This window comes from Palaemon carinicauda, chromosome 15 (genome assembly GCF_036898095.1).
Source record: "Palaemon carinicauda isolate YSFRI2023 chromosome 15, ASM3689809v2, whole genome shotgun sequence".
NCBI classification, from domain to species: domain Eukaryota; kingdom Metazoa; phylum Arthropoda; class Malacostraca; order Decapoda; family Palaemonidae; genus Palaemon; species Palaemon carinicauda.
In genome coordinates, this window is record NC_090739.1 from 77264973 (window position 1) to 77279563 (window position 14591).

Below are 14591 nucleotides of genomic sequence, written 5' to 3' on the forward strand. Positions count from 1 at the left end.
CTCTGTACCATGGTCTTCCACTGTCTTAGGTTAGAATTCTCTTGCTTGAGGGTACACTCAGGCACACTGTTCTATCATATTTCTCCTCCTCTTGTTTCGTTAAAGTTTTTATAGTTTATATAGGAAATATTTATTTTAATGTTGTTACTATTTTTAAAATATTTTATTTTTCCTTCTTTCCTTTCCTCACTGGGCTATTTTCCCTGTTGGGGCCCCTAGGCTTATAGCATTCTGCTTTTCTAACTAGGGTTGTAGCTTAGCATTTAATAATGATAATAATAATAATAATAATAATAACAACAATAATAATAATAATAATAATAATAATAGTCATATTGTTACCCACAATTGCTATCTGAATAAAAACACAAAATTCATACACGATAATAAATTTGGTAAGATTAAATTATGAGAAGTTTGACAGATATATAGCACCACCAGTCAAACTTTAAAAAAAAAAGAATAATATACACAGAATACAAAAAAAATCAAAAGTGAAAAAATAAACTTAATTTTTTGTTTTACAACTGCCAAAATAATAAGCAGGATATGCTGCAGTGTACTGTAATACCATTTAATTATCAAGAAAAACTTCCAAACTTGCATACCTGGAAGAAACCAAGTTCCTTCTCTCGTGTCCAGTAGAAGGGATGACCTAATATAGCAGATATTGGCGGACGCTCTGAAGGTTTACTGCTCAGCATTTTTTCTATCAGGGTTTTGGATACTGTGTGCTGCTCGTCTTCAAGTTCTTGCACTCTATAAAAAATTTTAACGATATGAAAAAACAAAATAAAACATTTCATAATAAAGGAATTCTAATAAAATCTATCATAACAATACTTACCTTGTAGTCATCATACTTTAATCACTGAAGCCACTGGTTTCCTGACCTGTAGACCCAATAGGCCTATGTGGTGACATGGTGTGAACACAAAACAGGTCTACAGGTATCAAGAAGTGGTCTACAGGTATCAAGAAGTTCATATACAGTAATCAGAAATTGTTACAAACCTATACCTATCATTAAAAAAATTCTTGACATTGCCACAGGCATAATACTACCAATAACTTCAAACAGCGATGCCTCTTGACACGAAAGATTCTGTATACGAAAAACCCATGATAAAAGATATGCAAAAAAATTCTAAACTCATAATACTTAAAGCTTTTCATGATACGAAACGAGATTCACCTAGTGCCGAGAATAATTTCAAAACTCAAGCGAAGCCAAACTGTAATCTTGCCACTATAATCCTGCTCTCCCATTGGTTATCTCCCTACCTTGATACTAGTTACTGCCGTTAGATCCTGCTCTCCTATTACATATCAATAAGAAAAATTCTAAGTTATAATGCACAATGAACAGTACAGTATTGTGTGTATGTACATGCGCATAATGCTACTACACATCAAAACATTAAAACATTAAAAATATATTTTTCTTTTTATTTCGGTATATAGCAGATCGTAACATATTTTTTTCTTTCATTATCATGATTATTTATTCACAATTAATTTCATATTAACAAGGACACTCAAATTAAAATAACACAATGAATAGAAATGTATTGTATACACAAACCCACAATGCTACTATGCATATCAAACACATTAGCGATATATTTATCTTTCATTTCGGTAAATAAATAACAAATCGTAACATATTTTTTCCTTTTGATGCCATGAATATTCATTTACAATTAATGTTATATCCGTACATTTTTAAATAAAAAAAAACACAAACAACAGAACTGTAACGTATGTACAAACGCACAATGCTACTACGCATATAAAACAAATTAGCAATATATTTTTCTTTCACTTCAGTAGATAAATAACAGTTCGTAACATATCTTTTTCCTTTTTAATGTCATGATTACTTATTTACAATGAATTCTATATCAATGAGTACATTTTTTAAATTAAAAACACAATGAACAGTACCGGGTACTGTACTGTATTGTATGTATGTATGCACACTGCTACCACGCATATCAAAACATTAGCGAGATATTTTTCTTTCAATTCGGTAAATAAATAATAGTCAAGAAAACTATTTACTGAACAATTGAAGTTTATTCATTCTACAATGTAAGTTCACGTAAATATTAACAATCAATCAATCTTGCCTGTACTACAACTAAATAGCTTAAACATACGTGTGTAAAAAAACATGTACAGTAGGTTATTTATTGACTTATCACCAATAAATATTAATTGTATTACAATAAAATAGTTACTATTAAAAATATTAGCAAGTTGAAGAAAACGGGTAGTTTGTGCATGATAGAAAACATACTTTTCTATAGTAAGGTTAACTATTATATATATATATATATATATATATATATGTATATATATATAACAGATTTTGACGTAGGAAAAATCGATACCCATGTCGTCCTGATGGAAGTTCCTTTAGGCAGCTTCCTACTGTATAATATTTCTGTGAGTGATATTACAAGAGAATTACCGTCAGGTATCACAGGGTTCTAATCCCCGGAATGACTATCCTAAGATATCGTGTAAAATCAGGGGCGTATCCGTAGATACACGTAACCATAGATATCTGCCCCCAAACAGAGCTAACCCAGTCTATGAATCTAAGGAGGAGGATAGGTGAGGTGCCGCTACATATCCTCTCCCTTCATAGTACTACTCATCCCTGATAAACTTATTCTACAGAGCAGCGCAACTACCGTGAGAAGAGGCATCCGACGCGGCATCTGGGAGGGACAACGTAACGGATGAGCTATCAGGACGACATAGCTATCTCATCCAAAAATAGATTTATCCTACTTCAAAATCCGTTTTTTGGGCTCGAGTCATGTCGTCCTGATGGAAGTGTACCACAGAATTACCTATGCCTCGGTAAGATCCCTCAAAGGGAGAGGTTCCAATACCGAAATGCACTTACAGGATTACTCCGTCAAGGCAAAGGTATCCCAGAACCATTCGGAGGCAGAATTGACAAGCATGATGGTCTGACAAGGAGACAATAAAGACCCAAGGGACCGCCCTCCACAATTGGAAAAACACCTGATGCTAGTGTCGGGAGCTCTAAGGAGGCCAAAACTAAAGGAGGCATTAAAGGTGAGGCATATAAACCCAAAACTCGCCTTGAGATTAAATCCAATTATGTTTAGAAAGGATAATAATGAGAAGACACTCTAAAGATAAAGCCACTACAGTAATTATAATTATAATAGTAGGGCGTAAAAGTAAAAGTCATGGCACAAGTCACAGCCTTTTACTCACAATAATCAGTGCCAAGGTTAGCAAGTAACCATCATTAACCTTACATGGAAAATTTGTGTACAAAATAAATGCATCCTGTCCCTACCCATACATAAGGTAGCATAAGTGGGCATATACAGTACATGACATAAGGAATCATAGGAAACTTATGACAAGGTAAATCTGATCAAGAGACACATGATCCCGTCTGTACCAAACAAGGGATTAATCACCCAAACCAAATGAGATATAGCTTAACGACATTTAGACAGTTAGGCTGTAGCACTGAAGGAACACACAAAGCATTGTAAAGACACCTGGGAACCTGAAAAGGAAATGATGAAGTGTATTTTTCCTTCATTCCTTAAAGAAAAAAATTCTGTTTACTCATTGCTAATGACGAGCTGAAGGAGTGCCCTAGGACGCATTGTGGGCTACGTCGTTGCCGCGGGGTTGATAACACCCCCTCAACCACCACAAAATGATGTGTCTCCTCCAATTGCTTCATTCAATACCTGAAGAAAACCCAAGTGGACTTCCGACCAGTATATGTCTGCAGTCCCTCAATGGACATATACTGGACAAAGATCAAGAAGGAAGCCACATCTTTAGGGCCGAGACCCAATGTCTTACGAGACAGGTCCTCTCTTCATATAAAGTAAGTAATCTTATTTCATAACTGGTTTAGCGACACATCAGACCCCACTGTATCATTTTGAAACAAAAGACTACCCTTAAACTGCACTGTTCTCAGCAAATACACTTTGGACAGTGTATTAGACAAAGGAAAGGATCTCCTTGAAGGGGAACTATTTTCCATAGGCCCCAAGGTGAAAAGGGAAGTTCATTTTTAGTCAGAAAAGTGGGATCAGGGTATAAATTAACCTCACCATTATCCACAAATCCAATGTATTTCTCGTCTCTAGAAATCATTACAATGTAACTAACCCGAGCACCCGAAGCCATCGCAATTAAGATGACTTTCTGAGTGGGATCAAGAATAGAAGCCTTTTGATTGCCTGTGTCCGAAGTGAATTGCAAAACAATCAACAGCCGTAGCCTTGCACAAAATTTCGGAACTTTGTTGAAGAGATCCAAGTAAAATTCTACATCAAAGGCGCAGAGTATAGATCTAGCGAGGGCCGAAGTGTATGACGAAATCGTGGAGGAGGCTAGACTTTAAACATGCAAAGTAAGCTTGAAACTTATAAATCCATAGTAATCAACCCTGAATTTATGTCTTTGACATAATTGACCAATTTGGACAATGACGTTTTATACTGAGTTATGGTGTTAGACGGCTCATAGTTTCCACAAATACCAACTTATCACGTTGAATTTTCAATTTCATTCCCAGGAATAGGGTAAAATCAAACATGATATGAGGATTGTACGATCTCCATGATGAAGCATAAACAATCCCCTGCTGTCCATCCTGAGATAGAATCGAGTTGATCACGGCACAAGTTGGGATTCAAATCCGTGACCATGGGAAACCAGTTGCTCATTGGCTACCAAAGAGCCACCAGAGCCGCCATCCCTTGAAAGATCTACGCCTGTCCAAAACCTTCACGAGGAGGTTAAACAGTGGAAACAGGCAAATCGTCGTCCGACTCCCATCCAGGGACATTGACGAACTTTAATGTCCATGCACACTGCTGCTTGAACCACTTTCGGTGCTACCTAGCAGGGAAATATCATGCTGAAGCTCATTGCAAACAGATCCACTTGAAGGCCAGAGATTTGATCTCACTGAAGGAGAGACGTTGATAAATGCCAATCTTTCTTCTGATCCAACGTAAAGACGGTTATCATTACGTGGTTCAATTGAGGAGACCTCGATTCTTGTCTGTTGAATCAATAGACTATAACTCTGTTGACAAGGTTTAAGTGGATATGAATGTTCTCCTTCAGGTATAAGTTCATGAGGGACAAGAAAACTGCCATGGACTCCAGAATATTGATGTGGTACTGTTAAAATTTCTGAGACCAACCGACTAGCTCAGGGACTTGACTGACGTTTCTATTTCCTCTCCCTTAGAGGGAGGAATAGAATGGGAGTGAGACTTTAAAGTCACAACAAATCTCCAACCTTGGAAGTCCTGAGCTGGAGTCAGTTCTGATTTCTTAAGGTTGGTCTGAATTCCAAGGGACAAGAAGAACCAAAAACCCAATTGGCTTCTTCCGAGCACTCTGTGCCAAGGGAACTCACAATAGCCAGTCAACTAGGTACGACTCTACTTAAACGCTTGTCTACCGCAGTTGTTGTACGACTACGTCAGTAAACTTTGTGAAAACCCTCAGAGCTATGCTGAGCCCAAATGGCATAGCCCTGATTACATAGACCCTTCTCCACAGGCAGCAACCAAGGTAAGGGGATAAGTGTCGACCTAACCGACAATACAAAGATGTCAGTAAAATCCATAGAGACAGTGAAAGCCTCTAAGGGTGGTAAGGTCCATATCTGCAAAATAGCCAACATCCGGAAACTGTCCCACTGAACGAACAGGTTTAGACCAGACAAGACGAGAATAGTTTGAGGTAAGCTCGAAACCGTTTTGGCACACAAAATAGACGATCTTGAAATCTCATAGCTCTCACGCAGTAGATAACTACCCTCTTCAAGAGATCTTGTACATACTGTTCCAGACAAGGAGATGTTCCTGGAAGAATCTCCTGAACTGTGGTGGCCACTGGTACTACTTCCAGGCAAAACCATTGGAAATGACAATCTGTGTCCAAGGACTGAAGAACCCACAATACAGTGGTACCTCTACATAAGAATTTAATTAGTTCCACAACCGACTTCGGATGTAGAAACGAATTTTCCCATAAGAATACATTGAAATAGGATTAATCCGTGGTTGAGCCCAAAAACCTATGATAACTCCTTAATAAATTACTACACATAATTACACATGAAAATATGCACACTAAATTAGATAATAGACATGTAAAAAAGAATAATTATCAAGAAATAATAAATAAGAAATGGGTTTTTAGCGTCTCTTTACCTTCGAAAGTCCAGCGCAGGTGTCGGTCTTGCTACGCAGAGAGGAGACAGACGGGCGGCGAGGAGGTAGAGAGGGTGACTAAGATACACGTACACTACCGTAACTTATTCCAACTTACACTAAGTGAACTTTAACCTAACTTAGCTTATTTAATTTTTCTATTTCTAATTGATTGAATTTTTTTCTCTTCACTCTTTGCCGTTTTCTTTGAACCACTTCCTTCCTCTTCCTCACGAGTTCGCTTCGTAGTTTTTTTAAAGAAGCTATCGATAGAAAGTTGCTTGGTACGGCTTTTCAGAATGCTTCGAAAATGAGTAAGGCAAACATCATCGAACTGCGCAACTACACGACAAACCTGCAATTTCTTTGGATGGTATTTGTCGATGAAGTCAACCACGTCTTGATATTTTCCTAACACCTCTTTTATTTGCACCGAACCTAACACGTGTTCTACCTCCTCGATCCCTTCCTCGTCATCACTCATGTACTCAGACATAGCATGGAGTTCCTTGAGCTCCTCTATGGTAAGTTCGTCATGATGTTCGGCGACGAGTTCCGTGACGTCATCTGCGTCGACCTCCACACCCATGGACTTGCCAAGGGAGACGATTTCCTCTACGTCTTCCGCTGCACCCACCATGGGATCAGGTTCGGGGTCAAAACCTTCGAAATCTCGGGGAGAAACTGCATCAGGCCACAGCTTCTTCCAGGCAGAATTGAGGGTCCGTCGAGTTAATCCCACCCAAGCCTGATCTATGATCTTCAAGCAGTGCACGATGTTGAAGTGGCTTTTCCAAAATTCACGCAAAGTTAAGTTTGTGCTTTGCGTGACATTAAAGCACTGCTTGAATAGGTGCTTGGTGTAGAGCTTCTTGAAATTTGAGATGACTTGCTGGTCCATGGGCTGGAGGATAGAGGTGGTATTCGGTGGAAGATACAGCACCTTTATGAACTTAAATTCATCGAAGATATCATCTTCAAGTCCGGGGGGGTGAGCGGGTGCATTGTCAAGGCATAGCAGGCACTTTAAAGGCAATTTCTGTTCATGAAGATACTTCTTCACAGAAGGGCCGAAAACTTGGTTAACCCATTGCACAAAGAACTGCCAAGTGAGCCAGGCCTTCGAGTTGGATCGCCAGAAAACATGAAGCTGGTCCTTATCGACGTTGTGTGCCTTAAAGGCCCTAGGGTTCTCCGAATGGTAAACCAGTAAGGGCTTGACTTTAAAGTCCCCGCTAGCATTGGCACATAGGGCAAGAGTCAACCGATCCTTCATTGGCTTATGCCCAGGCAATTTCTTCTCTTCGGCGGTGATGTAAGTTCGACTGGGCATCTTCTTCCAAAACAGCCCGGTTTCATCACAATTAAACACCTGCTGCTCTACGTAGCCTTCTTCCTGCACGGTCCTTTCAAAGCTCTTCACAAAGTCAGCTGCAGCCTTTGTGTCCACACTAGCAGCCTCTCCGTGGCGAACAACTGAATGAATCCCGGACCGTTTCTTAAATTTCTCAAATCAGCCACGAGATGCCTTGAAATCGTCTGAGGAAGGTTCGGTTGAACTCTCCCCAGCATCACCCCCAGACCTCTCCTCCTTCAAGTACGTGAAGATGGCGTGCGCCTTCTCGCAGATGATAGTTTCGGTGATGGTGTCGTCAACAATCTCTCTGTCCTTGATCCAGATTAGCAGAAGTCGTTCCATCTCTTCTATGACAGGGCTACGACGTTTTGAAATGATGGTGTTCCCCTTAGAAGGTTTCACTGCTTTAATGGCTTCTTTCTGTTTCAAGATTGTCGAGATCGTCGACATATTTCGGCCATATTCTTTTGCAAGTTCACTCACGCGGACGCCACGCTCATGCTTTTCAATAATTTCTTGCTTTACTTCTAAAGAAAGCATTTCTTTCTTCCTTTTCTCACCACTACCACTACCACTTGTGAAACTAAGCCTTTTAGGACCCATGCTTTACGTAAAAAACCGCAAAAGGATGTACGTAAAAAATCATGATTAGAATACAGTTAATAGCAGAACGCACAGCGCACAACTACACGAAGCCGACGAGAACAGAGGAATGACCCAAGCCACGCTAATTGAGGGTCCCTCTGAGGTTGAAGTGCTGCCTTCTATCGGCGGAAATAAAAAATACATCCGGCGCTATGAGTACCGTCTACGCGTACGGGTATTGTTTACTTCGGGTGTCGAAAAAAAATTCGGGTGTAGAGTAGGAACGTGTTCGAATTGTACTTCGCGTGTCGAAAAATTCGGATACAACCAGTACGACGAAAATTGCTTACTTCGTGTGTCAAAATAAAATTCGGGTGTAGAGTTGAAAAATTGCTCGAATTTTACTTCGGATGTTGGAAAATTCAGATGTAGATACGTTCGTATGTAAAGGTTCCACTGTACTTGAACGAGGCTAACCGTCCCCCTACCGGAGGCCTTTATTATTTTGTGTTGAGGACATGAACTGCTATCTCTACTGCCGTTTCAAAGTCCACGATCTCTGGACTTGCCTCCATAGTCAAGACGGCCTCGGAAGACAACCCTTACCCATATATAGGGTGGAAGGCCGGGGACTGTGACACCACTTATAAGGGCACAGCGTAGACATTCTGAGGGATAGCGGCATAAGAAAGAACAAAAGACTTACCATGATAAGTCAGTTTGTGAGGCCTTTCCAGGGGTGAACTACCTCTTCAATGAGATCCCCCACTTCAGGTAAAGGCTCTAAGCTCTGCGACAGCCTTATCCGCAACTTTTCTCAAAGGAAACATGTCTTTTACCCTGATGCTAGAGGTGAGAAATGTTTCAGCTCGTGGCGGATGGTAGCTGTGTCAAGTACTTGCTCACTACAGGATCGACAGACCTGAAAAGAAAAACAAAGGTCTTTCATAAAGGTGTCGACATGAGTTTGCGCCAGCAAGGAAAGACGAAGGCACCTGCAAAATGCCCGATCATTATTCCCATAAAGCACTACAGAGACATCAACATTGACAACCATATCTAGTCTACGACTCAGACTTAAGAAGGTGCTCAGGAATCCTGGGCATCTTCTCAAAAAATTGGTGGCCGGCCGCATCCATATCCAGTTTACTCTCAGCAAAAGTAAACTGGGCATTGGTCTAGTGGATGGAATCGTGAGGTAAGAAAGGTGAGACTGGTGTGCACTCTTCTAAAGCTGGGAGAGGCTTACGCTCACAAATGGCTAACTCCACTGATGTAGCTCTTCGAAACAAAGTGGAAGACCACTTTATCCAGGGCCACAAAGGAGGCCAAGCTCTTACCAAAGGCGACAATCTGTAAATTGATACCCACTGCCGTCATCATTGCTGCGTGCAATAAGGTAGCTAGGAGTACCAAACCTTATATATAGGCAACTCCTCTTTCTTCTGCAAGGCCTGGATCTTTTCACATGAGGCCTTGAAGACCATCACCTGGTATTACTAATTCCCCTCATTGAAGGCTCTCCTGTTAGCCTTAAGTACCAGATGTATTGTAGTACATAAGGTACTCAGGGACTGGGGGGCTCCATGAGCTTAGCAGAAGATGTTGGGAGGAGAAACGGGCAAGAACAGCCCCCGTCAAGGAAGAAGCAATCATAACCGTAGATCGGGAGACCGATGTCATAGTGGAGTCAGAATTGGTAGACACCACTGAATCCTTGATGAGATAAGACTACCTCATCCTCTTACCCAGGTGCGAAGGTACCGCAGGAAAAACATGCAGTCGTCATCGGAGATATCCTCCGAGACCCATCTGGAGTGAAGTAAATCCTTATAAACACTGAAATCCTGATGGTCCCGGTACAAAACTGGGCCTTTCATCCTCCAACACTTCGCATGTGTGCGGCAAATATCGAGACCACAGGGATGTCTCACAGCTCTGACAAAAATCTTCACTCAACAGTGTATCTCCGAATAGGCACCGCCTGTAAGGAGAAAAGGGATCAAATGAGTACTACATCCTCTAGCAGACACCAAAAGCTAAAAGAAATGGGTCTTTAATACTCCATGTAAACAACTGAGGGAAAAGAAATCCCCAAATTGTGTGTAAATGCCATTGGTGGGAAAAAGAGGAGATAAATTACGAAATGTCCATTCCCCTATAAAGAACATGAGATTGGAAAAATTAACCCCCTAAAGGTCCATTGCTATAGCCCCAAAAAGGAGAAAAAGTGGTGGGGAAAAGCTCATGGAAAGAACCGTTGCTCTTATATCTCCGCAGAGAAATGGCCAATTAGAGGGCAGGGGTACAGGTAAACTTAATCATTAAGCAATCAACGCATCGATTAATGAGCAAGAGTCTAAAGCAACCCGCAGATTATGAAAGCAAGGTTATACCCTCAATAGAAAAAAATAGGGAGGGCCCTTCGCAATGGGGAGTTCCCAAAGACTGCGCAGTCCTAGCACGAGAAATCACAAGCGAATGCAGAATGACTAATGCTAATAGGTCAAAGCCACAGGTAAATCGAGAAATCCCAGAGGCTATGAAGGAACGGCAGAACAGTTAAGTCGGAACACCGACAAGGAGAGATCACCCTTCGCAAAGGGGAACTCCAAAAAACTGCACAGTCCAACCATGGGAGATCAAACACGGATGTAGCATGGCGGCCCAACGGATTTGCCGACAAGGGCTAATCTAATCGCCACCAAGGGCTAGGCTAAGCCTAAAAGATCAATGTCGCAGGTTGGTCGAGAAATCCCAGAGGCTATGATAGAACGGCAGTACAGGAAAGTCTGCGCACAGACAAGAGGAGCTCACCCTTCGTAAAGGGGAACTCAAAAAGACTGCACAGTCCTAGCATGGGAAATCGTGAACGAATGCAGCATGGCGGACCAACGGATTCGCCAAAGAGGGCTAGGCTAAGCCTAATAGGCTGAAAAAACCAGAGAATCGAAGGCAGCAGACAAAATAGGCTCAGTAAACTAGCATAACCGAGGAAAAAACCCTTTAAGGGTAAAAAGACCGCTGCCAACAAGACCAGTAGGAACAGCCTGATCGCTATTGGCAACCCAGTCTCTGACAAAACCACCACTCTCTAAGCTAGGTTAGCCGGGACAAACTCACATAAAACTAAAACTTAAACTACCATAAAACGTGGTAAAAGAAAACACAAAACAGAGTCCAGGCCATCGCAACACCAAAATAAAACTAGCTAACGTAACACTAGTGAAATACAACTAAGTGGACATAAAATAACAAGGGCAGAAATGTACACAAAATGGCGCACAAAAGCTAACTGGACTCGGAGCGCCCCGCTCCCTCATCGCCATAAAAAAGTCAAATAACCACTCCCCGAAGGGATCACAAGCAGTTACAGCTAAATCAAACTGTGAAAGAGGAGGTTACACAACTCTGACGACTAAAGGGAGGCTATCATGCGAGGAAACAACTCCAAAAAGTAGAGAAAAGGTGCTCTTGACAAAGAAACGAACACGTAGATGAGCTGCGAAAATTAGAATGAGTTTATAAGGGACGAGTAGTACTATGAACAGAGGATATGTAGCGGCTCCTCACCTATCCTCCTCCTTAGATTCCTAGACTGGGTTAAGTCTGGGGTGCAGATATCTATGGTTATCTACAGATACGTCCCTGATTATACACGATATCTTAAGATAGTTACTCCGAGGGTTAGAACTCCGTGATACCTGACGGTAATTCTCTTGTAATATCACTCAGAAATATTATACAGTAGGAAGCTGCCTAAAGGAACTTCCATCAGGACGACATGGCTCGAGCCCAAAAAATATATGCAGTATAATAGCCAGCGAGCCGACTGAAAGTAGCTGTGAGAGCTCACCCTTCGCAAAGGGGATCTCCTAAAAAACTGCACCTTGATAGCCCTAGGAGATCTCAGATGCTTGCAGCACGATGGCCAAGAGCCTAAACGGTCAAAGTACCGAGAAACGTCAACATGTGGAATAAAAAGCTTAGAAACTAGTATGACTGAGTAAAAAATCTCCCCGAGGAGAGAGACCACTGTCAATGAAACCGGAACTAAAGACCAAAAACGAAAAAGGCGAGTCCGTCTCCAACTAAAACCTTACCGTCTCAAGGCTAGGCTAGCCGAAACTGACACGAACTCAAAAAGACAAATAATAAAAATGAAATGTAGATGCTAACTTAAAATAGAGCCCAAAGCATCGCAATGCTAAAAAACTACTAGGTAACATAAAACTTACAAAATAAACAAGTAAACCCGAAAAAAGAGCAATCAGGTACGAAACCCGACGCCAGGAGTAGCCGGGCTCGATGCGCTCAGGCTTCCTCTATCACAAAAACTAAAATTCAACTCCCGGAAGGGAACCAAAGTAATTACAGCTAAAACAAAAAGCAAAGAGAGGTAGGTACTCAACTTTGACGAAGAAGAGGAAGCCATTACACGAAGAAAATCTTCAAAAACAAGGAGAAAAGAGCGCACACAAAAATATAGAACAGTAGCGACAAGCTGCAAACAATAGAATGAAGCGGCAGGGTCATATGGGAGCACCGAAAGGTGATAGGATATGTAACAGCTCCTCGCTTATCCTTCCCCTTAGAGGATTAGACTGGGAAAGGTCTATTTGAAATGCAGATATCTATGGTTATCTTAGGATACGTCCCTGATTATACATGATATCTCCGGATAGTCGTTCAGGGGGTTAGAACCCTGTGATACCTGATGGTAATTCTCTTATAATATCAATCGCAGAAATACTATACAGTATGAAGCTGCCGGAGGGAACTTCCATCAGGACGACATGGCTATCTCACCCAGAAATAGATTTTTCCTACGTCAAAATCCCTTATATATACATGCATACATACATAAACATATATATATATATGTATATATATATATATATATATATATTATTTATATATATATACGTATATATATATATATATATATGTGTGTGTGTGTATATGTATATATGTATACATACATACATACATATATATATATATATATATATATATATTTATATATGTATATATATATATATATATATATATATATATATAATATATATATATATATATATATATATATATATATATATATATATATATATATATATATATATATATATATATATATATATATATATATATATATATATATACATATACAGTACAGTCCAGAATTATGCGTGCTCGAATTATACGATTCTCCTTTTATGCGATCGCTATTTTTCATAAATAAATTTTCTGTATCTGCAAAGCTTCAAAGTCTCCTAGTCAACCACTACAAAATGTATCAAATCTATTGTCTTTTTAAGTATAATGGTAGCTCTAAATACGGTGATTTATAATAAATGTTTCAAAACAACATTAACATTACATCTTATTAACATAATTTCATAATAAATAGCCTATTTAAGGATAAAATTCCACATCAACAATGAAATCAACTGTTAACTGTGCGAGTCCAGCTGACAAAATGTAAACAGAATTGTGGTTACGTTTCTCGGCAATCTCTATCTTTCTCCAACCTTTCGATAATTTTAATAGTAGCGTTAATGATGGTATATTAAAGCATTATTTTTGTTTAGTACAGTATATTTAAAAGCTTTATTTTTCCCTTCGGGAGTTCAAGGTTTTCACGAGTAGACTGGGTTCGTTTATTGGCAGTGAATAGCCTAAACTTCGGTAACGAGTCGGCAATATTTTGTCATATTTTAAACAGTATATATTTGATTTGCAAAGATTGATTTTGTAGAGTACACGGTATACTTATAAATCTCTCTCTCTCTCTCTCTCTCTCTCTCTCTCTCTCTCTCTCGAGAGAGAGAGAGAGAGAGAGAGAGAGAGAGAGAGAGAGAGATATCTGATGCCAGAAATCCTCAGATTCTCTCTCAGGCATCAAATATCTCTCTCTCTCTGTAAGAAATAAAACCTTAGTTCACATATGGCAACCTGAGTTTAAGAATGAAATTAACATTTGATTACAACAGCTGATTCTCTCTCTCTCTCTCTCTCTCTCTCTCTCTCTCTCTCTCTCTCTGTGTTATACAATACTTACAAGTAGATGAAGAAAACAAAATCGGTTTTCTTAAAGTGTCAATTAAATATGAAACGAAAAAATCATACCGTCTATACATCCATTTCAATCATAGCTTAAAATACGTTATCCGATTTCGTTAGCAAACCACAATTTTTTAGGAAACATAATTTTATTCTAGAAAATTGCTACCCTTTAAATAGGTAATTGCGCTTTAAGAAAACGTGCATTTGTTTTTTAATTTCGGGTGTGTTTTAAAAATCGAGTATTGCTGACTTCTTTTTGTTTTACTTCTGGCTGTGATCAGATCAGCTGATGTCTAGCTGCCGCTCTCAATGATATGCGCATACGAATA

At 39.9% G+C, this 14591-nt stretch overlaps 1 protein-coding gene across 2 annotated transcripts in view; it reads right to left on the reverse strand.

Moving 5' to 3' along the window:
• Positions 1 to 14591, reverse strand: part of Ire1 (serine/threonine-protein kinase/endoribonuclease Ire1) — a 388825-nt gene that overhangs the window by 69586 nt on the left and 304648 nt on the right. For both annotated transcript variants that reach the window (XM_068388550.1, XM_068388551.1), the window contains exon 16: positions 609 to 759. In XM_068388550.1, coding sequence (XP_068244651.1) covers positions 609 to 759 — 151 coding nt within the window. The remainder of the gene's footprint in view (positions 1 to 608; positions 760 to 14591) is intronic.